The 26,903-nt window shown below is 42.4% G+C and overlaps 1 protein-coding gene across 4 annotated transcripts in view; it reads right to left on the bottom strand.

The window, feature by feature from the left end:
- Nucleotides 1-24,790, bottom strand: part of CACNB2 (calcium voltage-gated channel auxiliary subunit beta 2) — a 387,082-nt gene extending 362,292 nt beyond the window's left edge. For 3 of the 4 annotated variants that reach the window (XM_046011561.1, XM_046011564.1, XM_046011562.1), the window contains exons 1-2: nt 24,649-24,768; nt 15,651-15,743 (exon numbers count right to left, since the gene is read on the bottom strand). In XM_046011561.1, coding sequence (XP_045867517.1) covers nt 15,651-15,743; nt 24,649-24,768 — 213 coding nt within the window. Of the gene's footprint in view, nt 1-15,650; nt 15,744-24,262 lie in introns of all 4 variants that reach the window. The other variant, XM_046011563.1, reaches the window with a different exon arrangement.
- Between the last annotated feature and the right edge of the window lie 2,113 nt (nt 24,791-26,903).

Raw genomic sequence — 26,903 nt, 5'->3', positions numbered from 1 at the left:
TCCTTGAACCACAGAAATATAAACAACTATAGTCAACCTAATGTCAGTTTGAAGGTCAGTAAGAAGACCTATGGCTGTTGTTAATAAATATACTGCCCTTTAAAACGCCCCATGCTAACAGTCAGCCATGAGAGTAAACCCTTCTGTGGTGTTCGTTGAGACAGAGTAGGTCCTGAGCAGTTCATTCAGACCGATGCGTGTGAATAAGGTATTGGAGAGCGATGTAAATATCTCCCCTGCTGTAGACATGGTCAGCACAGTGTCCTATGTGACGGCGTTCTCCGTGTTTCAGACACCCATACTCACATGGCCTCTTCTCCCACCAACCCAGCCGCTACCAGCCCTAGCAGATGGAACATGCCATTTTCTTCCTCTCTTCCTGCCCTGGCACAGGATGAGCTCTCTCTGCCTGCCATAGCCCTTTCCAGATTTTTCTCCTAGGGCATTTCACCTCATCCTTCAATATCCAGCTCAAACAGGACCTCCTGGTGACATTCTCTTTATTTTCCCCTGGGAGAATTAATTCCCTGTGTTACTGGCCACATTTTCAACTCACCTCTGTTACAGAATTCGTAACGATGGACTTTAAAGCACTAATACACTTAACACTTTAATATTTTAATCGAGAAACCTTGCTATTTTTATTGAGATATAATGGACAGTTAACACTGTTTCAGGTTTAGGTGTATGACATAATGATTTGATGTACGTATCAAAACTCACCACTATACACTGAGTTAATTAACATCCATCATCACACAAAGCTAGATTCCCTCCCCCATGAGGATGTTTACTCTCCTGGCAACTTTCAAACACACGATACGGTATTAACAACTGCAGTCACGAGGCTGTACATTTATCCCTAGATTGGGTTGTGAAAAAAAAATAAATAAATGAATGGATACATACATGAGTAAATGAGGACCAGCAACGAGAGCATAGTACAAATAAAGTCTAGCAGAGTCAGAAAGTAGAAGCACACTAGGCCTGTTTCCAGGGCACTTTTCACAGTGACACAAACACGCGCTCAGAAACACTGTTTCACCATAAAGAGTGGATACCTTCAAGTCCTGAATCCTGAGTCACTTCTCTGCTTGGAATAAATAAGACTAAACTCTGATATTCCGTCCTGCCCTGAAACAACGTGTTTGAAAATCAGGCTCCATGAAATCTTTTTCTTCTTTCTTTAATCATTAAAACACAGTATTTTACGTTCATAGTACTTAGCACATCTTCAGGACACTAACGCTTTGCCTATAAACTTCAATAGGGAGAAACCAGGGAAAACAATAGCAAAACTGTTTTGATCTGTTCTATAGGAAGACTGTAAACATCTCCCCAAAGACCATTAGCACGCAGAGTTGTGGAACAAATACTGAGCAATTCTTCCAAGAGAGCGTAATAAGATAGGGTAAAGGGCAGTGTCTCTTGGTAACCAAATAACCTAATTTTCTCAAACAACTGCTCTCCCACAAACAAATGGCCTGAGGCAGAAAGAGAATGGCTGATTTTCAACTTATATGACCACTAATGACTACTCCCACTCAGGGGAAAATGGTTGTTAGTCAGCATCCCTCGTTCAAAGGGGTCTGCGCAAATTCAGCCAAAGAGCCACGATAGGATATTAAGATAAGCAGCTGTTTGGGGCTATAAACCCTCTAACCTTTTTCAACTTGACATCTGTGAGGAAAACCTATTTCTATTGTATTTGTCCATGGTTTTATCTGTTAAAAAAGTCCTTAAAAAGAGAGAGAGAGAGAGAGAGAAAGTCTTAAAAGAGTTTTTTGAGGCCAAATTCTGGAATAAAGTTGTCAGTAGAGCACATCAAACTCTGTCTCCCAGCTCTGTTTTATGAGGCACTTTGGCCCCAGAGACGTCTTCTGAAGAGGCAGACAGGCCGGCAGGGCGCCGTGGAGGGAATCTCTAAGACAGAAATCACTTCTCCTCTATGTGCTTCTGTTCAGCGGACGCAGCTCTCCCACCCCAGCCGGGGGTCCTGGGCTTTTCCAGAGTGTCTTCCTTTAGCTCACTCAACACTCTTGCCCTCTCCCTCCCATCCCACCACTTCCCCCTGCCCCAGACTATTTTGAAATTGTTCAAAACTATAGAAAAATTGAAAGAATGGTATGATGAACCTGGCTTCCACCTTGAAAGCTCTCTTCCTTCGCGTGTACTCAATACTGGAAAAGTGACCCTCCTGATTCCTTGATGGAGCTGGAGGTCGGCTTGAAGCCAGCTCAGCTCTTGGAACCCAGTGGGTTGCCCTGTTCTTGGCAGAGTCGTGGCTCAGGTGGCTGGACCCTGGGCTGGCTCTGGCCTGATGACCCAAAACTACCAATGTCACTCTCTCCCGGATATCGGGCATCGGTATGGTCCGAAGTCTCTCACCACCCAAGGAAACACCTAAACATTCCCAAGCGTACCCCAATTTGATCTAATAATTACTATGTACTTGCAAGTGTATAAACTTGGGCAAATTAATTAGCCTAACTAAGGCCTCAATTCGTCACCTGATAAATGGGAAGGCTGGCAGCACCCACCTCAGCAACCACCTCACCCACTCAGTGAGTTGTGCTCATGATTCAACAGCGTGTTTAGCAGAGTGGCTGGCCCACCATCAGCATTCAGTAAAAGTTAGCTACTATTACCATTTTTATTCAGTTCTGTTCTTTGACAGCAATTGGTTTCCAATGAGCCGATCCCATCAATGCATCCTTTCAAAACTTTTTTTTTTTTTTTTTGACAGAGATCACAAGTAGGCAGAGAGGCAGGCAGAGAGAGAGGAGGAAGCAGGCTCCCTGCTGAGCAGAGATCCCGATGCGGGGCTCGATCCCAGGACCCTGGGATCATGACCTGAGCTGAAGGCAGAGGCTTTAACACACTGAGCCACCCAGGTGCCCCGCAAACCTTTTCTTACCCCAGATCCTGCAGCATAACTCACAGCACGGAAGTGACTGATGCCCTCCAACACCCCCAGGCTCATCCCCCATTCAACTCTCCACACATCCAGATTCCACAAACATGGGTCCCTACCATCCCCGAACATACCGTGTGCTTAACACTTCAAATTTTAAATTAGCCTTAATTTAATTTTAAATATTGATTTAAATTTTTTATTTAGAACTTAATTTTTAAATTAAAATGGAAAATTTGGATATAAAATTATTCTTGGAATAAATGTTCAAATACTTTCTCTTCTTACTGTTCAGAATAAAACACCATTTCCCCAAGGCTCATGCAAGCCTCTCTTTTGCCCCTCTACTACAATACATCCTTCCTCTAAGTTCACGAACGGCTATGGATATGTCAGTAAGTCATACATTGATTTACTACTTTCCCGGTGGCTGCTTCGGACCGAATTTTTTTCCTTACAACCCTGTCTCATCCTTTGATTCCTTCCAGGTAATAGTGCTTAATCATGAGCAAACATTAAAATCGCTTGGGAACTATTTCCAAAATGCACACGCCCAGTGCTCTGATGCTTAACAACACACTTGACTAGGGATTCTTTAATAGAGATTTCTAGACTGGATCCCTGAAATGCATTCTGCGTAGCAAAGGAAAACCACTTGAAACAAGGCCTTGAAAAGACTAAATCATGTTCTTCAGCATGTTCCTCACCTTGGTGAACCAGTAAGCATCATCAAATAAAACAGCAAGAGACAACACGTGATCTTTGATTCTCCCCCCCAAGGAGCTAATACATAACTGAGCATGACCAACCGTGTGGTTTTTCTCATTGCCACAGCTCTCTTTAGAATTGTCTGAGAGAAAGATGAAGTGAGGAACTTAATTCCTCATTCTTCTTGGTCTCAAATGTCTATAAGCTCAAAGTCATAACTGCTCGAACTCAACAGAGTTAATAATTCACTGTAAGAAATGCAAGTATAAAAATGATTCTTAAATAGCTCAAATCTTGATATGTATGAAGGATACTAACTTAGGCCATATAATTACTTTTTAAAATAAAGCGCTATTTTTAAATCTGAGAGGGAAAAGGGTACAAGGAAAACCTACAAGTCACAAATACAGACTCACACACAGATGTACACACAAATGCTTGTGTGCGTGTGTATGGGTGTGTGTGTTGACGGGTGCCATGAAGCTAAGAGCAAAGAATCTTTCTACTGTAGATATGCAATATTTCATATTTTTTTACCTATCAGACAAATTATACTGAGGAGTGAACCAGATTCTGGGTTATACTGATGAATTTAATCTCTAAAAGCCCCAAGACTTTCGAACATTTTATAAATCCCTGACACGTGCTTAGATGCAAGTTATCAAGGCCTTAAGAAGACGTTTTTCTACTCTGGAAGAAATAGAGTAATCTAAATGAAAATTTGTACGATGAAGAAGGTTGAAGTGAGTTTATAATTAAAATATTAGTTGAATTTATTAGATTATAAAAATAATAAAATTTTCATGTATTACTTCACTCACAGGACCATATATGCATCATGTCAACACATATGGGGGAAATGCCCCTTTTCGCTCCTTTAATAGTCTAGCAGAAGATGCTTTTCTTCTGGCTTTTTAGTGTAAATCTATCTTCATATTAAAACACTTGAGCTGTAAGAAAAAAAAAACTTATATATGAAGCTAATTATAACAAAGTCACCATCTACTATGGGTTGAATCGTGACCCCCTCCCCAATTCTTAATCCCCAGTAGCTCAGCATGCGACTTTATTTGGAGATTGGTCCTTTATAGAGGTAATTCGGATAAAATGAAGTCATTAAAATGAACCCTAATCCAACATGACTGATGTGCTTATAAAGGGGAAATGCGGAGACAGACCCACAGGAGGGAGAAACCAACCACATGAACATAAAGAGAGCTACCTACACGTCAGGAGAGGGGCCTGGAAGAGATGCTCCCTTCACAGCCTCTGAAGGAAGCCATCTCTCCAACACCTCCATTTCATAATCTTCACCTCCAGGATCCTGAGACAATGAACTTCTGTTGTTGAAGCCACCAGTTTGTGGTTCAAACTCTAGCAAAGGGATACACCATCTGAGCTACTTTTCTTTCAAATGAACAGTTAGCTTGTTTTGGTTGGGGGAGGCAGTGGCTGGGTTCTTTTGTAAAGGTGGTTAGTCATTTCCAGCTTGCAGATACAGCACCCTGATCGAGGCGAAATCACACATCCTTCCATGGGAGTGAGACCTCTCTAGGGGAGTAAACCTTCCAGGTTCCACCTCTGTGAAAGAGAAGACCCCTGGCTGAGAGAAAATATTATTTCCAGGAAAGAAAAACTGGTGAGGTCATAACATTTAGACTCTCAGACAGGATGGAGAAGAGAAAGCAGCGTTCAGGTAAAGTGTCCTTGTCAGAAACCCAAACCTTGTCAAAAGGAGTCCCCTGGGCTTCTTGCTGCCAGGTATAAAGTAGAAGAAGGAATGGGTACTGGAACTTTTCTACATACAACAAAGACATAAGGAAATCATGAAGGGAGATGTGAGGCCCTGATCCAAGATAACTCTTTAAAACTTGATCATAGTTTTGGATGGATGGTACAGAACATGACATGGTGGCAGGGGACAGGGACTTCCTGATGACCTTCAACTACATTTTCCTAATTATGCATCCATGGAAAGTTTCTCCCCGCCTCCTGTGACCATCTTCCTGTTTTTTCCCCTCCTCTATGATCAGACTTTAAAATAAGCAGATGATGAAAGGAAGCATGGTAAGATCAGAGGAACAGGCGGGGGCTAGGTTACTTCTCTCCACTTCGGGTCTTTGTAATAAACACACTCGCTTGGTCACGAATGTGGAATAATGATGAGACAGAATTGGAATACTTGCTTGTTGAGCTGAACCGTAGCAAATATTTTTGAGACATAAGCCAGAACCTCAAAAAGGACTTCCTTGGCATCTGATAGTCGTCAGACATGAAGAATTCCAGAAACAAATCGATAGGGAGAGAAGCTGACAATATTTCCATTTATAAAAGACAATTCCTTGGTTGGACCAGACTACTTACCATCTTGGGTACCATGCCTGTGAAGACCTATGACACATGAACAATTAACCTTAAGCTAAGTGAGTGATCTTCAGTGGTACTTCTCAAAGTTTAGGGGTCAATTGAAACACACACTTTTTGTAAATTCAGTATTTAATGAAACTCCATTAGTTAGTTTATACCAGCTACGAAGAAACTCCATTTACTTAATTATACCAGTTACTCCGTATCAGATCACTTGTAAATTCTCAATCTCGTGAGGTGACTTTGGTCTATGACTTCTAAGAATGCCCAGATGGACCAAGCAGAAGATGAACAAAAATAGGGTGTAAGTAGAAAGTATATTGTAATTTGAAACATCTGAAAGTCAATGAAACTCAAAACACCTGCAGAAATAATTCTGGGTTTTCAAATTATATGTTTGTAACAATGGGGGATAAAAGACATGCAAAGATAGAAATGCCTCGAGCTGCAAAACTATTTTAATAATGAGAGATCTTAATTGAACCTCATTCATAGAGCAGGTATTCTAAATACAGGAAAACAGTCGGAGAATGAGGCAGATTCCATATCTAATCATGCCCTTGTTCTCCCACAAAAACTATGTGAAAAAAGACATTTTAAAGCTAATTATATGAAGTACAAAAAATCTAAATTTTGTTTTAGTACTTTCTAAAAATATGTATGTCTCCTAAAAGAAGAAAGTAAAACATTTATGGCAGTAAGGAGATTTATACTACAGAAAGAACAAGGGAATTCTTTACTGAAAAGCTCAATATTTTTCTACTGTTATATTTAAGAAGAGTTCTTAAGACGTCTCAGAACAGATTCTGCCATTCACAAAACCTAGGTGAACGCCTAATAAGATAGAAAGCCATTTACAGGAAATCACAGTGGCCATAAATCTACCACATTATTATTTATAGTTGTGTTTGTGACGAATACAGCATAACAAGGCAACAAGCCAGTATTTAAGGGCCGAAAGATTTATCCAACCTTAAACATATCAGTCTACGCAGGCCTGGAGTCTGTAATCATTATCACAATTTAATCTGTCTTTGCAAAACAAAACTAAAAAATAGACTGTGTGTCTCTGTGATTAATCATTCGTATTTAAAGCCAATCTGAACTAATAAAAGGTCCAAAAAAGCAGCACCAAGAACATGGTACGGGAAGAGGATGGAATTTGTTTAGAATACCATGTTCTGAAAGTGTCATGCAACCTTCTGTTAAATATTTGGTTCATTCCATTTTGTCATCCTGATTTGTATTCTGGAAGCTCTTAGAAGCTACAGGATTATTTCGTTACAACCGCAACATATGTCGGGGAGCACAATCCCAGATCAGTTGCAGCGTTCTCCCTGTGAGCCCCAAGGAGTCATGGCTCTCGAGAATTCCAAAAAGAGTTGTTCATTTCTAGGGCTGAAGTCTCTGCCCGAGAGACACCCGTTGGCGCCACAAGGTGACCTGGGAAAGTTATCAGTGGAAACCGTGTGCCAGCCCCCGCCGTCGGGGGCAGAGCATAGAGCAGAGCTCAGAGGACGGCGTATTCTGAATGAAAGCTGCCATGCCGGGGACTCATCCAAATAAAGCAAACTGCCAGGCATCCGTTCAGCATTTGGTGTTCATCTTAGGAATACTGCCAGGTACATAAATGTAGCCAGGGAGAACACATGTCTTTAAGAAAATGAAGGAGAAAAAAAAAAAAAGAAAAGAAAGGAAAAAGGAGAAATGAGAGACAACAGCATAGAGCGGAGTGGGCTGAGAAGCAGTTAGTAACACTACCCTCTCTGCCCCCCATGAGCTGCCTTGACTTTGATGTACACAGTTTCCCCTGACCTTGGCAATATCAAGGAATTTATACAGTTCAGAGTTCTTGCACAATCTCTTGAAAAGAACAGCACAAATGTTCTATCCTCCAATGCCAGGCAGGCCTTATTACTCCTTTCCACCTATGTTTCTTCCAGTAAATTAATTTACTCGCTTAGGTTCTTGTGCTAAAATAAACTACTAGTTCTTCTCCTTTTCTCCTCTTTCAACAACAGACCTCTGGGATCGATCGATCTTCCTTTGTTTCTTTCTTTCTGTGATGAAGTTGGGAAGGAAGAGGTACATTAACGGGAAACAATCATTCTCATAGGCTATAACTTTATGCAAGGCACTACATGCAAAAAACTTTAAGAATGGTAGCTTTTCCAGCCTTATTACGATGATAAATGAAGTTCTTTAATCGACGTATCTGTTTGCAACGCAGAGCCAGAGGACAAAGTGTTTTTCCCTGAGCTGAAGACAACTTTGGTTATCTTATTATCTTAATAAATCCCAGATAACCACGGCTTTGTGCATTAAACACGGTTTGGTACAGAAACAATTTGAACAATCATCTTCGTTAATTCTTTAGGGTGCCTAGAAGTCATGTTGAACACCTTCTGCTTCTGGCTACATTAAAACTAAAATGCCTGTTTATGAAGCAACAGACCTAAAAAACAGACCGAACATTTCTAACAGGCCGACTGTATACCAAGTGCTGTTCTGTGCACCTAATGTTACCCAAAGTCACAATCAAGATGATTCATGGACTGCATCAGCCTCAGCTAGACCTCGAACAGACCAGTGAGATGCTGCATGTGGACCTGAGCCCACACCCAAGTTCATTAAAAAGAAGAAAAAGAAAAAGAGGACTTTCAGGGTTCTGAGAAGGGCGTGTTCCTGTGACTTCTGTGGGAGGAAATGGAACACAGACATTTCCATTGCTGCTTCTCCACTTGTCATTACTGATACGGGGCACGGAGGGGGTTGAATGGTGGTACCAACTGGGACTCGGAGCAATTTTTGATGAAACAGGAATGGAATAATACTGGTTTGTTGTTTTAGTTTTTTAAATCATGATGCCCAGGGGATGCGGACAATGCTGAAGACATCCTCACCTTCCTATGGGGAAGGAAGTTAAAAGAAGACTAACTTTGTATGTGTTCATCCTAAAAACATGGGTAGAAATCTTTCTACGTGTCTTCCTCCGCTGAATGAATGATACACGCATTGGTGATTTTATGTATTCACAGCTTCTGTTACAAGGAGATGTAGCATACCCAACAAAAGCAAGAATCTGGGGTCAGCCACCTGGATTCAAATTCTGACTCCAACCCTACTTGCAAGGTGACTGTAGACAAGTTACTTGACCTTTCTGCGTCTCAATGTTCCTATCTGTAAAATGGAGATGCAGACAGAATATACAGTAAACACTCAAATAAGAGTTAACTCTTATTATTTCCCCTGCCATGGCCTACCTCTTATTCTGGTTTGGTTTTGTTCTGTTTTTGAGAAAGATGGAGAGACGGGGAGGGGCAGAGGGAGAGAATCTCAAGCAGACTGTGCGCTGAGCTCCAAGACTAACACAGAACTCGGGACCCAGAGATCATGACCTGAGCTGAAATCAAGAGTCAGACCCTTAACTGACTGAGCCACCCAGGTACCCCTTAGTCAGGATTTAACCAATGTTCTCAATGGGTAATGATATTCATAAGCAATAGTAACAAACTCCTCAATAGTACATCCTAGGTGCCAGGTACAGCTCTAAGCGATTTACAAATTTGAACTCATGCAATTCTTTCAGCTAACTTTGGAGGTAGGCACTATTCCCCAGAGAAAAACACAGGGGAATAGAAAGATTAAGCTACTTGCTCAAAGGTTAACTAGTAAATGTCTGAGCTAGAATTCACTGAGTGGCCTGCCTTCAGAGTCCAGTCCCTCAACCATAATCCCTCACCACTAACCTCCTTCTTGAAAAGAAACCATTTTTAAATAAGTCTCCTCACATTATAATTTACATAAATGAGAACTATGGAAATTTTAAGTTCAGTATACTGAAAACATATTGCATACAGGTAAAATTTCAGCTGCAACATAAAGCAAAAGACTTTAAAAAACACAATTAACTTTCCCTCCAATTAATGGTTTTAGGAAACCTTAGGTGGGACAAGTTCTTCCTTGAAATGCCTGATGTATAAGGTGAGCTAGGCCAGGGCGCCTGTGTGGCTCAGTTGGTTAAGCCTCTGCCTTCAGCTCAGGTCATGATCTCAGGGTCCTGGGATCGAGCCCTATATCAGGCTCTCTGCTCAGCAGGAGCCTGCTTCCCCCTCTCTCTCTGTCTGCCTCTCTGCCTACTTGTGATCTGTCTGTCAAATAAATAAATAACATCTTTTTGGGTTTTTTTTGAAAAAAGTAGTTTATAAGGTGAGCTAGGCCATCATTTGACAGCAAGCTTATATAGAGTAGAAGCCACAGCAACCTTGTTTCCTGGAGCCCCTGGAAAGCCCTACCAATTATATGCCACACCTAACCAACCACCCCTGTGGACAGCAGCCAGACTGTAGCACGGATCAGGACTCTGGCCCTCCCCCGAGCCCCAGCATAAAACCAATGTCCTGGGGGAAATTAACCATACTCAGGTGCAAAGTCATCCTTCAATACACATTTAAAAATTTTTTTTGATTCAATTAGCCAACACACAATACATCGTTAGTTTTGGATGTAGAGTTCAATAATGCATCAGTTGCATATAACACCCAGTGCTCATCACATCACCAAATTACCCATCCCCCAACCAACTCCCCTCCAGCAACCCTCAGTTCGTTTCCTAGTTAAGAGTCTCTCACAGCTTGCCTCCCTCTCTGATGACTTCCCATTCAGATTCCCTCCCTTCCCCTATGATCTTCTGCACTGTTTCTTATATTCCACATATGAGTGAAATCATATGACAATTATTTTTTCCTGATTGACTTATTTCGCCCAGCATGACACCCTCCAGTTCCATCCGTGTTGAGGTAAATGATAAGTACTCGTCCTTTCTCTCCAATCCCCACTTTGAAATATTATGACATCAAATAGGTTGATGTCATGAAGGACAAGAAGCCTATTTACTTAATCAACTTACAGTGAGCCGATCAACTAACACAATGGAATCTTGACCTATGATTACAAAAATTCTTTCACGGCACCTGTCATCCTGCTTTAGGATCTGAAGCAGAAACATATGGGTAAGCGACTTTTCCTTAAGACTAATGATTCTTATAAAATAACTTCAGTTAGAAAACCACAAACAAATGATGGCTAAAAAATACACAACAAAAAGTTTGGAAAAAAACAAAACCATTGGGAAAAAAATGCCTCTCACCTTTTTACCTCATAGTCTTCATGATCATGTTCTAATGTATTCCAATAGGTTTCAACATATTCCAACAAATGGTTATAATTTTCGTCAAATAGCCATAGGGCTAAAATCTGGCCCATGTAAATTGTGACTTAGTTACCAGGGAAATGGATATTAATAGCACAGTGAGCTACTACTACACTGTCACAAGAATAACTGAAATGAGAAACACTGACAATACCAAGGGTTGGCGAAGACACAAAACAGTTGAGACTGTTCCCACTGCTTGTGGGAGTGCGTACTGGTTCAACCACTCTGAAAAACTGGACTGCAGTGCTTACTTAAGTTAAACATGCATAGATGGGACGCCTGGGTGGCTCAGTGGGTTAAGCCTCTGCCTTCGGCTCAGGTCATGATCTCAGTATCCTGGGATTGAGCCCTGCACTGGGCTCTCTGCTCAGCAGGGAGCCTGCTTCCCCCTCTCTCTCTGCCTACCTCTCTGCCTACTTGTGATCTCTCTCTCTCTGTCAAATAAATAAATAAAATCTTGAAAAAAAAAAACATGCATAGGTAGGACACAGCATTCCACTCCATTTGTGGAACAAAAATGCATAAAACCATACCAAAAATGCACACCAAAGGTAGATATAAGAATATGTATGCAGCATTACTCTCAATAACCCCAGCTGGAGAGGACCCAACGTCTAGCAACAGTAGGAGAGAGAAACATTTGCAGTGTCTTCACATAATGGAACGCTATGCAGCAAAAAAGACGCACCAGTTATCTCAACACACAACGTACATACACCTAACAATCCTAAGGCTGAGTGAAAGAATTCAGGCATAAAATGATTCTATGTACACAAAACTCTAAAAACAGACCCAAAGAATTTATGGCATGAGAAGAAAAATGATTGAGAAGGGTCAAAACGGGGAGCCTAGGGTGCGGAGGGTACGGATTTCTTGATCTGGGTGGTAGTGACGTGGGTGCTTACTTTATGAAATCTCCTCAGATCTCATGAACACTTATGATTTGTGCATCTCGGGGCATCTATGCTACATATCAGTAAGAATGTTTACTTTAAAAGTAAGAAACTAAATTAATTAAAAGAGGCCTATTTTCAAGCCCATTTATATGCATATGCCTGTATTAGTCTACTCCGGCTGCCATAACGACACCCCAGATTGGGTGGTTTACCCAACCGAACTTCATTTTCTCACAGCTCTGGAGGCTGGAAGTTCACGATCATAGAGCTAGCAGGGTGGGCTTGCGGTGAGACCTCTCTCCTTGGCTTGCAGATGGCTTTCTTCTCACTATGCCCTCATAAGGCCATTTTACTGAGCGTGCGTATTCTTCGTATCTCTCTCTTACAAGGACACCAGTCCTACAGGGACTAATGGTCCCACTCTTATGAGCTCATTTAACCTTGTTGCCTCCATACAGACCCTCCAAATACAATCAGCATAGGAATCTGGGGGAGCTACAACTCTGTTCATAACACGTGCTGGGATATTCTGTCAGTTATTTATTTTTGACATTCTCAATTGTTTTTAATGAAATTTTCACATTTTCGACCTCTGAAGCTTTCTAAAGTACCCAGGGCTTCCCAAATAGTCTTAAAAGTATTTACAAATAATATAGTTGTAAAAATATAATTCTAATGTTTCAAAGTTGTATGGAAACGATTTTCAATTCAAGGGCAGGAATAAAACGTAACTGCAAGATATTTTTAAATGGATCCCACTTACAGGGACGACTTTTGCAACATCAATTGTATATATGCCCCAGCCACAGACAAGGAAGTAACATACACTGACACAAGTCACTTGTTTAACAAAACATCTACTTGTGATAAAAAGAAAATACTTAAAAGATGGTTTTCCAGAGTATTTAACAGTCTAACATATGCTTATTGTTACTATCCACGATACACTTCTTGAGACAGTCTGATGATGCCCTTTCTAGTATGTATCTAGCTCTGGCAAAGGTAGCTTCTGCTTATTTTCAAATAGCAGGGAAATACAAATGCTGCTTTAAACAAATAGATTAACTTATCAAAGGAAAACGATGGTTTTTAAACTCGGCATTCTTGCCAAAGACACTGGTTTTCCTTCTGTGACAGCAAGAAGCTAGTGCATCAGGGTTCTCAAACCTATGTAATCATGACCTCAAATCCATGCCATACAGAGCACCTTACTCTGTTGACATTCAAGGACACAGGCTTTATTTCCAGGAGATGGACCTTTAGGATAGACTTTTTTTTTTTTTTTCTGGTCTTCTTAAATGCTCACATATGTTTTAGCAATATATATCTAAATGTACAGTAAGTAGTTTAACAGCTCTCATTATTTTTTATTGAAGTTTTTTTTTAATTTATTCATTTGAGAGAGAGAGCCCAAGAGAGAGAGAGAAAGCAGGAGCGGGGGCGAAGGGGCAGAGGGAGAAGCAGGCTATCCCCTGATCAGGGTCCCAGCCAAAGACAGATGCTTAACCAACTGAGCCACCCAGGTGCCCCCCTCTTTATTATTTGTAATTGTGTTTCAAGCACAGAATCTCACACCCAGAGAACAAAAAGCCAAAAGGAAGCTACCATGACAAAAAGGAAATTCCAGGTAACTTACATGCGGTGCGGCAATCACTCCTTAACGAATGAACTTAATGAATTAAGCTCTCAAAACACCATAAAAGGGGAATGCACAGCCAAAGAGACGACTGAAATATGAAGTCCAGCGACTGTCTTGGAAGGACATCTTTACAGAGCTAAACTGGGCCAGCACGGGCTCTGTACGATTAATTTCTATTCACAATCCCTTGCCCACTCGAAACATCAGTTTTTCTTTCCACATAATCTCGACAAGCTGCCTGTCGTTCTGTGTGGCTATGCTGCAGCTACTCTGGGTCCTAAGAAGCTTATTCTTTTCTGCTTCAGGTCCTCCAGTGCTTGGCCCTGAGATGATGACTCACGGCCGTGGATTCTCACTCCTCTGGTTCAATCTCCTTGTCCCAGAGGCAGAATAAATATGGATGCTTGACATGGAAAGGGCCTTGGGTAACTTTCCTTTAACTGATTCACCGAAGCTAAGCAGCTATTTCTTAAGATCCTTCATTCATTCCCAGGACCATGACGCCCCCGTCCTGCCCACCATGACATCAGGCCAACACAAACACCTTTGGCTCCTCTGCTACCCCTTCTGGCTCCTTCTGACACCAGTAAAACATAGCTCCAGGGCTGGGCCATGCTTGGCTCCACCTTCTTTCCTCTTTCTAAATGTTTCTTAGCAAAAGAGCTCCATTCTTTCTTAACCAACTCCCTTTCTAATTTCCTGTCACTGAAACAATTCTTCATTGGCACAGACCCGAACCAAGATTTTTCCAGTTGCGTGTCAGTTACTCAGACATGCCTTTGGCATTCCTGACATTGCAAGGTGGGAACAGGCGAGACCCAGAAGGGCTCATCCTTGGTCTGTGTCAGGACAGGGGAAAGAGGGGCAACCAGCCAAGAACAGAATTCCTGCTGGTGTAGCAGGTATAGACATTTAAGCTACTAACTAACTGTCGGGGAGAGCTGTGGGAGCAGGGACGCCAGAAGCAACGGGGAGAGTGACAACCAAAAGAATTGGAGCAGTTTTTCTGGTGCACCTCCATTGTCTGGGGGAACAAGCGATCACCAACAAATCACTCCTGAGCACAAGAGCCAAAAACTGGGGGACCTTGGGCCGTGGAATCCGGTTCTGCCTAGCGCTGTCCTGTGCAATTCCTTCCCCACCGAGAAATGTTCAATGAAGATACACACCTACACCTGAAGAAACTTAAGTCTAGAGCAGAACCTACTGTCCTCAGTGATCGGGCTGCCTGTGCTCTTGCTCCGGCGGTTCCAGTCCCTTCTGTTAGCACATACGAATGTTCCTAAGTGGAAGGCGCTCATGCTGACTTTTCGGGGGACGGCTGGAAACTGCTGCCCAGGACTACACTGCCCGGTACCTGGCATAAAGGCTACGTCTCCAAAGGCAGTTTAAATTATTCCTCAAAGATAACATGTGCTTTATTTAACCTTAGTAGCTTCAAACATTCCAAGACGAAACACGATTTCCTCTTCGACAGTCTGAACTCCGAGAGGGAAAAAGAAAACTCAAGCGAGAGGAACACCAGTATTTCGATTTCATAGCTGGCCACACAGATACCCACTGAGATGCCCTCTTCCGCAGCCGAAGAAAACCTCCAAATCTGTAATCCTTTCTTCATTTTGTTATGAAGAAATCCTTTTTCCTGGCAAGCCCAACTTGCCAGGAAAGGTTGTAATTATCGCACGGTCTCACTTAAAATTTAAATATTTTAATTATCACACGAAAACAGCACACTTTCCACTTCAACTAGAATTAAGTATAATAACACCATATAAGTCTTAAGGATAATGGTATAAAATCACCTTCAAAAAAAACAAAACTGAACAACAACAAAAAAAAAAAAACACAAAAAACCAACAAAATTCATTTGAATATACTTCTCCAGACCAGAAATTTTAAAAGCTCTCTTACCTGACGAACAAAACTATTTGAGGTAGTGTCAGAGGAAGTGCTCCCATCGGATCCTTTAAATCTGTTTTTCCTTCTAGCTCCTTTTCCATATGACTGCAAAAAAAAAAAAAAGAAAAAGAAAGAAAAAAGGAAAATGAGAAATCTAGGCCTACTGCTAGGAAGAAGTAAAAAACCAAAACAAAATATAAATTGCCATCATATGGGCATTGTTTGAAAATTATTATTGCTGGAATCACAAGTATTTATTTCAAAACAGTGACTTAATAGGGAGAAGAGGTTTCTAGACAAAGCATTTAATAATTCTTGAATTAAAACAAATTATGTTATCTGTTCGCATATGGGTCATCAAGAGGCAAAGCCACCAAAGATAAAACATTTAAGAGCAAGCATTTCAGGGCAGGAGAGCACAGAGCTGCAGCTGTTAAGGAGAGAGAAAAGATCATGAGTCCAAGCCTCTTGGACAGCACGAACACAACAGTTTCGCGCACCCTGAGATGCTGTTTCCAGTGCCACTGGGCCTCTATTTTTGCTTTTTTTCATGTTTTAATTTGTAACCCCATAGCTACTTGTAGAACTATATGGTAGCCGAAGAACACTGTATAATATGAATTCTGATGACCTTGAAATACACACACACACACGCACACATGGGTCTACATGGGATATGAATGAAAACATGGTGCCAATTCCTCCCCTGACTGTATGGATCTAGAAACGGCTTCAGAACTGGTGAAAGGCTTCTGTAAGTGGTCATGAGCTGGATGAAATTGAAATGCCTTATAAAAATGTCTGGCCCATTATGGCAATGTTTGAATGTGATAGGAAAATCAAAATCACTGAGTGATTTTGCTGAGAATGAGAGAAAAATAAGTTTTATAGAATAAAATTTTATAGAATAATTAGATAAAGAGGTAATTTTATGGAATAATAGCAATAAGAAGACAAACATTTAAGATCAGGAGGTTAAGAGTAAGACCATTTGCTTCCGTACCAGGAGAGAGCCAGCATGAACGTATGCTAATGAACTTGCTTTTTCTATTATTATCTATTATTATTATTATAGAAATAAAAATATTTCTATTTTTTCTATTATTATCTATTATTATTATATAATATATATTATATATATAATATATAATATTATATATTTATATAATATATATTTATATAATTATATAATATTATATAAATAATATATATAATATTTCTAATATTATTATTATTATACCCTGACCGATACTAAGAACAAACAATGCATCAATCTCTGTTTAATGCCGGGCATAGGTAAAGTTGTTGCAAACACTGGCCGTTAACATATAATTGAAAAATAGCTCAAAACTGTGCCTTAAGGTGCAAAGCACATAGGCTGGAATCCTGCCATCACAGACCATGAGCGAATGTCTTAACTGCTCCAAACACCAGTCTTCTCATCCTTCAAATGGGCCTATTGCTACTTACTTCACAGGTTTAGGAATTAAATGAAATAATAGATTTATAGCATTTAGTGTAAGACCTAGTAAATGATAAGGGCTCAGAATGATATTTTTAAAAGTAATATCCACATACAGATTGGAAGAGTGGGGTAAAGTTGGGGAGAAGGCCGTAACATGTTGAGAATGCTTAGGCTCAAAAAGACTTCATGAGATTATCAGCATTTACAAAAGTTGACTTTTTTAAAATTGCCGAGTAAATTGCAGAGTTCAGGTTTCGAAAATACTACTTTGTTATGTTTCATATACACAGATGATTTTCATTAAAAAAAGAAAGATCTTATAAACTATGGTATACGTCGTACTTAGGCAAACTAAGATCTCTGACAAACATTTGTGTTATGAGTAACTTAGATGACTCTGCAATCAGTGAGAGGGTGGTACAATCTTAAAGCAAAAATTTTTCTTAACCATGTTTGTTCTCTTTCAAGTATCCATGGGATTTATATAATACAAATGTGTTTCCATGGCATTTAATTAACTCTCCACTTCATAAAAGGGAAGACAACCTAGGCTGGGCTTTCACAGTGTATCAGACAAGGTTCTTCTCACTTAGCAGCTTATTCTTTATACTTATGTAAACACTATTCAGTAAACTGTTGAAAAATAACATTCTTTCAAGAGCGTTCTTCCTTTTCCAATTATTATAGAAAGGTTTGGACAGAAGTGTCTTCCAAAGCCTACGAACATGAAAATAAAGCACGAAAACTTCTTTAAAATTAACAAATTTTTATATTATTTGAACATGGGAAAAGACTAATTACCTTTGAAAGCATTTTTTTAAGGCCTAACATGTTTTTTATGGGGGGGGAGGGGCAAACCTGTGTTAAACACACTGTTTTCCTTTCTTTTTTTTAAACACATTGTTTTTCTTCATGAGAGGCATAGATTATCTTTGAGAACAAAGACAAAATATAATCTTACTCTACTCCAACGTGATATGTCATTCCAAAACCATTTTGAAATGGGTGGAAAGAAAATATGAAATTCTATCATTGTCTTTTGCTTCAGATTTTTCATGATAAATATATTTTATTATTCTGCTGCTTTGGTGTGTAAGCCTTTTCGTGGCTGTCCACAAATACGCAACAGGCACTGTGAAAACCACACAAAATTTCAGACATTCAGTCCTGCAGGAGCCAGTTTCCTGCAAGAAATTAGACACATTTAAAAAGTGTTTCATTTTAAATGTATGTTAATTTTTCTAGACCCCTAAGAACTATTCATAAGTATTACTTTGGATGCGCTTAGTACCTATACAATAAATACCTATGTATACATGTTGGATTATCAGAGTTTTCAACTGTACTAACACACAGCTTGCACACACACAGGCACGCAATGATGGCTGAATCCTGTGTGAACTTGTGATAACTTTAAAAAAACTATATTGTCTTTTAATCACTTAAATTTATGGGGAATGCTTTATTCAAAGTATTAACTTTTTCATGTCTTAATAGGGTCATAGCAAATCCTTATTATGTATTATATATATTAAAAGCTAAAATAGATATGCTTAATGATACCTCTTTTCTGTTCTCTTATGAATTTCTCTTCCATAGTCTCCTTGTTAATTTTTATTGTTTTTTATAACAATATCCAAGATCAAGGGAAAAAAATTAAAGCAACTTTTGGAAAGCTAATACAGTCCATTTCAATGTATTTTTTAAAAATGTTAGTGAAAATTTATACTACCATTACAAAACAAAGTTGCCTTTGATCCAATGCATATTTAAAATTAAGTCCATCTTGCTAGAATTACTTTTCTTTAGTTACTTTAAATCCTTGAAAATGAGGACTAGAGTGTTTCATCTGCAGGAATTTAAAAAAAAAAAAGGAAAGAAAGAAAAAAAAGTAAAGGCCAAGTCTTCTCAAAATGGAGAAAGATAGGAAAGATTAATTATTCAAATATTTACTTGACTCAATTTGGAAAAGAAGTATAGTTTTCTTAGTTCAGGGACTGCTTCAAATGCAGCCTCTTTCAGGGCCAATTGTTTTTCCAAATTTTTTATTTTTAGCAACACGAAATATATAAACACCCAATATATGAAACGGTTCACAATCGGAGTCGCCCAGATTTCAGGAAGTGAAAGGCAGAAGAGAAAGGGAGTTTGGGTTTGGCCGGAGCGTAAAGTATAACCCATAATACTCTCCCTGACACATGCAGACCCCTAAGTCCTTCTGGGAGCACAGTCTGAAAAGCCACTAATTTCTATTCATTTCCTATTAGTTACATGAAGCTTCATGAAAACAAATTATGTCACCATAGCAGAAAGGAGAAAAAGAAAACCGTAAACCGAAATTCTTTTACTTCTCCTGACACATCAACCAAGCTACAACAGATTTCAGAAACAACAACAAAAATTTAAGAAATTTCCACAAATATATAAATGACTTATTAAAATGATATCTGACACTCCTCACGATGGTAAGTATCAGCTTCATGTAAATGAATGTCCTCCTTGCTACTAAATAATTTTTGAAACTGGAGTGTGGTTTTAAAATCAGCAAATAAATGTTTATATTTCCCAGGTAATTGAAATCTAATTTCTGTCTAGTTGAAATGGACAATAGTAGTTAATTTTGGAAGCTGCCAGTCAGTTGGAGATTTGAGCCCACCCGTGCACACAAAGTTGGCTTGGCAGATCCTGGGGACAGCTTGAAGTATGATGCTGCTTCTGCGGTTGACCGATAGGGTGACAGTTCTCCTCCCTACGTATTGCTCCCCGTGAGCATAATGCTGATACCTGAAATTAGTTTCCGTCCCTCTCGATTAGCATTCATTGATATTTATCCCTCTGAGTTGCGGACGAACGCAGCCAGAAGGATCCAGAGAGAAATCAGACATTCGTTCTCCTCATTTACTGACAGCTCAGAATGAACGGGGTTAGGTCCTTTACTTGGAGTGAAGGAATTGAGATTACCTCCCTAGAAAAGGGGAGGTAGGACATCAGTGCTTGTCAATATGGATCAGTTTACACAAAAGCAAAAAGGAATCAAGAGGCAGCATAAAAAGAACTCTTTTGCGGGGTCTGCAGGTAGAGAAGGAAGGAGGGACAAGGCTGGGAAACAGAGAATGTCTAGTGGGAGGGCAGGAGAACTTTGCCCTCTTCATAAGCTGCCTCTAGGCAGGCCTGGAAAGAACTCTGAGACAGACTTTGTTCCTTGTGTGGTGGCATAACTAATTGTAACTCCTTGTCACTGTGAAATTAAAGAGTGCCACCGGCCCCTATGGGGTTAACACATTTTGCTCAGCTTTTCTTGAAAGGACCAAGGCTACATAATCGTGTAATTCAATGGAATTAAATCCAGCAACAGGTAGACTAAGCCTTTCCGCTCAAGGAAAGACAAAAAGAAAAGAGCCATGAGATCTACAAGGCCAACCGAACCCCACATCACTTAATCAGTTATTCCATTTCACGTCTTAAAACACACTCAGAAATTCTGATTGGCATGTTTTAAAATTTCTCCCATGCAATACCAGAACAAAAATACCATTCAAGAGGAAAGCCATGGGGGTTAGCAGCAAAGGTTGCAGGAAAACATAAAACACAAGACCCACAATCATTATGTTGGCAGACTGCGGAAGACCGAGTTATACCTCGGCCGTACAAGTGTTTCTGGAAAACTGTACCGACATGACTCAAGAGCCACAGGAGGACCGCTGCTGCTCTCTTTAGATAAAGCTCCTTGCTGCAGTGATTCAAGATGTTGCCATTACCAGGCTGTGTTACTACGACATGCTTGAAAAGCATCTGGCAAACTCAGCCGGGGTGGAACCAGCTGGGTTCTGTTGCTAGGAGCAAAGCAAACAGGCCCTCTGGTTACTGCCTGTTCATTTTCAGGGGTGCCTAGAGGTGCTGATCACAACCTCTTTCAGGCCCAACGTGCTGGGATCCTGCTTTTGTTTCTTCTCCATCTCCTCCTGTGTCTCCATCCCACTCTCCACCCCTCCCACTGGCTTCCCATCCACGCAGCCTCTCTGTACACCATCAATTCCACTCCCCAGAGAATTACCGGTGCCGTATTTTAGACTACCGCTGTCCAGCAGAAATGTAAGCCAAGCCACATGTCACTGAAATTTTCTAGCAGCCATGTGAAACTGGGAAGCAGCAACAAGTGAAACTAATTGCAGTGATACAACTTATTGAAACCAATATACCCAAAACGTTATTGCAGCCACCTGTCGTCAGTGTAAGAAAGATTAATGTGTATTCTTTATTTCATACCGAGTCTCTGAAATCTGGTGTGTATTTTATACGTATGGCACATCTCAGTTCGGGCTACGTGTGGCGAGTGGCGCCAGGAGTGGACAACGCAGATTTGGAGCTTTGGAGGGAGAATACGTAATTAGCGCCATGACTTTGGAAGTAGACCGTGTCCAAGTTTGCACTGAAGCTGTTCAGCAGGCCCCCTAAAAAGCGATGCAATCTGCTTGAATCAGAACTTACCAGGATTTGTAGTTAGGGTTGCCAACTCGGCTCTCAAGTAAGAAATAATAGTCATGTTGTTTATGGCAGTGTGCTGGGGGGAAAGGGTTGGAATGTAGGAGGGTGCCCCATCCCTGGGCAGGATTAATTAACGTAAAAAAAGGAAAATGGGCAGTCTGCGAATCTACATCTTTTGCTTTGTTCAAACAGAACTTGAAATAAAATCCAGAGGTAAGACAGAAAGTGTTCTTAAAAGCAAAGATTGCTTAGAGACACCATTTGCAAGTGAAAATTCCATTTCTAAGTATCAGTATCAGCAAAAGGGGCTGCTCCCGAGCTGGACCCCTTCCCTTCCTTTTCTGGGGGCTTTACTGCTGTCCTGTCCTGCCCAGAGAGATGGACTAGAGCCTTTGCCAAGTTCTCACAGCCCTATGATGCCATGATTTATTAGATATAAAATAAACATGGCCATGTTTCCCCTCACATAATCAAGGTGATAAGAAACACAAGTCAACGAAAACTGCTTTCATTTTTGGACGGCAGAGAAAGCAAAGAGATGGATGGTGATGTAATTGAATATTTATACCTCTAACCTGCTTATAATAGCCTTTCCTTCCCCTTTTCCTGTCTCTCGTGTATTTGTACACTTACTTCGCTAGCTACACATTGAGTCTTTTGAAATGTCCCATGCATGGTCCTGTCATCTCCATTTTCTTTCCTGTCCTTTCCGATTAGGCCTTATTAACTCTTATCCAAGCTATTACACCAATCTCCTGTCTGGCAGCTCCACTTCTGGACTTCTAAAACTCTAAAATACCTTGAACATTCCCAGGTAAATCTTCTGAATAAACTGTTGTGCAATTCCTTGGCTGAACCCTTCCATGGTTCTCCATCATTCCTTACACCACTGGTTCCAATGCTTCCAAGATGTGGCCTCCAACTGCCTTGTGAATCTTACATCTAACTACGCCTGCTCTGTACCATTCCGTACTCTCTTCAAGCTACACATGAGAAATATGTGATAAGACTTATAACTTCTGTGACTTTACTTCCTGTATGGCTCCCACCATCTCTCTGACAATCTCTGGTCAAATCTCACCCATCCTTGGACTCTCTTCTCAAAAACCACCTCTTCAATGAAGCCCTTAAGAATTACTCCGCATAGAATTTCTGTGATCCTTACTCTTTGGAAACCAAGATACAGGACTTCTTTTACAGTCCTCTACCAGACGATTGTCATGCAGGTGTCACACTGGCAGCTACTAGAATATCAGTTCTCTGAAGACAGCAGTCCTGTCTCCTCACAGCTGAATCATTTCCACCTTGCAGTTAGCAACAAATACTTGTTGACTTACATTTAACGACGTAAATCACTGAGTGAATTTAGTGTTTATCTAAATGCAGTCATGCTTTCGGTCAGCCTCAACTTTGATCTCCAGAAATTCAAGAATTCTTTTTATCACAAGAATAAACTTAAAAAAAAAAAAGAAAGAAAGAAAAAAGAAAAATCCCTGAAGGGAGATCAAAGGGGAAAAAAGGGTCTAAGAGTCCTCCCTTCTATCAAAATTCAAGACCTTCACCCTGGAATAACAAAGTTGTCTGAGTACATTTCTCACTCTCATCTAACCTGATTAAGTGTCTAGATAAAATCAGGAGCCTAGAACAAATGTGACATGTGTTGGTAAGAAGTCAGGTCCCCTGGCAGAAACTAGATGGAAATGTAGGTGATTAGTTACAGGTCCCCCCTCTGGTGCAGCAGCAGAACAGCCCAAGGCCGACGAAAAAGCTAGCTGTCCTACCCTTATGAAAGAAATGGGTTTCTCATTACACGACTTCTTGGTTTCTACATTTTTCCTCCATCTCAAATCAAAGTGAATTATGTGTTTTAAGTTAGCCAGGTTATTTCTCAGTGGTTAAAGAAAGTTCACTAAAGCTCCACATTGATAAGGTTTTTGTAAATATAGGAATATGTCACCACCACATTTATCATCTAGCAAACGTAGGCTTGAAATCAGCAAGCCCATATCGCTAAGCAAAGAGTTATTTCCCCAAAATAATGCTTGAAATAGAACCCTAACCTCTTCCCGGCACTCGCCAAGCGGCCCCACAGCTGGGAGTCTTAAGTCATTTCCCTGCTAGGATAAAAGTTGAGAGACTCCTTACCGCTGAGACCTGGAGGTGTCTGTAATCCAAACTGTACCTGCCAAAGCCTTACGTAAAAGCCACCACCTTATCATTGCCCAACGCCTACAACTGACATCTCCTATTTCACAACTGAGCAGCAAACCGGAATTTTCCCAGAAACCGCTAATCCTCATCGCAGAGGAAGGTGGTCCTGAAGCTTCCTGGAATGGCCAACATTTCAGGGGAAATGGAAAAATAAAAACTTTGCGCGTCCCCAACTCGCTTTAAGAGAAAGAAACGAGGAGGGGTGCAGGCAAACGGTGGCAAGCGGCGCGAGGGGAGCTGAGCTGTCAAGGAGGCAGAACTAGCCAGGTGCGGGGGTGGGGGTGGGGCAGGGCTGCGTCCGGAGACCCGGGCCGGAGCCCCCCGCCCCCACGTGCCCCTGCCCACCTCTACCCCCTCCCTCGCCCCCTTCCCACCGCAGCTCCGAGCTCGCCCGCAAGGGTCGGCGTCGGAGCCGGAGCCCGAGCCGCGGGGAGCCGATCCCCCCCCGCCCACCCGGACTCACGATCTTGAGCAGGTCCAGTCCACTCGCCTGGTTCATGTCTCTCCATGTGCCTCTCCCGGGAAGGGGCGAGGAGGGCTGACCGAGCAGCCCGGGGGCAGCAGCCTCTGAAGACCGGGAGGTCTCCCCCGCCCCTTCCCACTCGCTTTTCGGAAGCAGAGAAAAATGGAAGCCGCGGAAGAGCCGGGGACGGGCGAGAAGGGCAGGGTCCCCGGCGCCAGGAGAGGAGAAGCGGGTGGCACCGGGCGAAGGGAGAGGGGGTGGCGGAGGAGACCCAGGCGGGAGGGAGCGGCCAGGCGAGGGATCCGAGCGGAGGAGGCGGCGGGAGAGCGGGAGGTCGGCGCCCCGGCGGCTCACAAAGAAAGGAGAAGGCGCGGCGCTCTCGCTACCTGTGCGGCCGCTCCGAGCGCCCCCGCGGGAGCCGCGTTCTCCAGCAGTTCCATCGGGATCTCCTGCGCCACCGCCGCCGCCGCTGTGGGAGGCGACTTGGACATGTCGCTTTGGACCATTGGCGAAAAGTCGGCTGGAAGCGAGCAGTCAGCCCCTCGCGGCGGGTCCCCTCCTCCCCTCCCCCGCCCCCCGCCGCCCCTGCCCGCTCCGGGGGCTGCCCGGGGCTCGGCGCCGCGCTCGCCGCTCTCAGGGCGCGGGACGGGGCCGGGCCATTTTGAAAAGCCAGACGCGGGGCGGCGGCGGGGCAGGGCGAGCGCAGAGCGGCGGCGGCGACGGGGACGGGAGCCGCGGGCGCCGGGAAGGTCCTCGCGGGGAGGGAGGGAGGGAGCTCGGGGAGCGCGAGCCCAGGGGGAGGCGCGTCGGAAAGCGAGAGTGACAAGGCAGCCGAGTGCCGAAAAGTTCCCCGCGGGAGGCGCGGGCCGCGTGGGCTCCGGCCCAGCCGCTGCGCGTCTCCGTGGCACGCGCGCTGGAAAGTTTTCAAAGCCACGAAAGCGAGGCCTTGCGCCCGGGAGCTTCCTCGCTCGCGCTGCCGGACTCGGCTCCCCCGGCTCCCCAGCCACCTCGCGGGCAGCCTGGCAACCCGCGGGCGGGAGAGGGGCGGGAGCGGCGGAGAGCGCCGGGGCTCCGCTCCTAAACTGGACTCCTGGGACCCGTGGAGGCCTCCGGCGGCCCCGGGGCGCGGGCGTCTGCCGGGGCAGCCGGTGAGCCCGGGAAGGCACTTGATGGTGGCCGTGACGGGGAGGCAGAAAAGACGCGGGGCTGAGCCCCCGAGCATCGGCAGCTGGCCTCCTCCGCTAGGTCCCAAAGCGCCACTTTCCAGCCCCAGCCCGAAGTTCTTCCTTCATGACTCCTGTCTGACTCCTTGCCAAACAGCGCTGCTTTCCCCGGAGTGCGCTTTTTCTGCAAAGTGGAGAAGTCTTCCTGGCGCGTTTTGGGCAAAATAAGCACTTTTTTACTATCCCGAATTCTTGGTCAAGAGGGTAGTGGACATGAGCAAGAACATTTCTCTTAAACAGCCCTCCGTTCAGATTTTCCTGATAAGACTCATTTTTTCAGGTTACTGCAGCGAAACTCAGGAGAACCAGTCGTCTAGGCATCAGTGTTGTTGTCTAACAATACGACGTCTACGGTTTGGTGTGATGAAATATACATACAGAAATGTAGTCCACGAGGCTTCAACTGCCTTTTATATTTTGCCACGGTATATTAAATGACTGTGGGACGCAGTACTTGTTCATCCCAAAGATCAACAGCTGAAACCCATCTCCATCATAAGCTAATTTTAGTCAGGCTGAAAGAATAGGTTCTGGTAAGGTTGAAAATCTAGGCATATCCATTGGGTCCCTGATTTTCCTAATCTTTGACGTTAACGGGGTCATTTTTACATAAATTTCAATGACTGTCAAAGAGAATCACCAAAATATTGGATAATAATGTAATAATAATAATAATATGACATTTTGAAAAACAATAGACTGGGAAGCTGGAAGGCTCCTGATTAGGATATGGGTGAGCATCCCCATGACAAGGGAGAGGGCACCCTTTGCTTTCTAGCCAAGGCTGGAAGTCCCTGCAAAACCCTGGCTAAGAATTGTGGGGGAGTGGGAGGGAACAGTAGTGTTTTTGTATGTATTCATGTGTATATGTGTGCATATGTGTATCTACAAAAAATACAAAAGATATTTAAAGTTTTGGATTCATTGTCTCTTTTAACTTCATGATCTGCTGATAGTATCACTCTCCTAGGTCTATTAATTTAATAACTATTTGGTTCTCTTGAGAGAGTGTTCAAATTTCAGGGGTAACATGAAGTCTAGTTAGTTCTCTAGTAGACTGGAAGCTGTGTGGGGAGGGGCCTCGCATATTCATCAGAGCACACTCAGATCTAGTAAGTTGCCCTGAGTTCCTCCAATAGTCAGTCAAAGTTTATTTCAAGCTTTCATTGCGTGCTACTGGAGGAATACAGACAACAAAAACCAGGTCTGTTGGGGCTTATGGTCTAGTTAATAAGCACTTCAAAACCAATCAATACACATTTGTTGATGGAAGTTAGGAAGGGAGGGAGGGAGGATTCTAACATGGTTTTTAAAAACACCCAGTTGGATGAAACTTGGTGTCTTCCCAAGACATCTGTGTGATTTCTTATAGTGTACTTAATTATATGTGCATTCACTTTCATTTATGACCATCAGGG

Source organism: Meles meles, chromosome 7, assembly GCF_922984935.1.
Source record: "Meles meles chromosome 7, mMelMel3.1 paternal haplotype, whole genome shotgun sequence".
NCBI classification, from domain to species: Eukaryota; Metazoa; Chordata; class Mammalia; order Carnivora; family Mustelidae; genus Meles; species Meles meles.
This window is presented reverse-complemented; position numbering and strand designations above follow the sequence as displayed.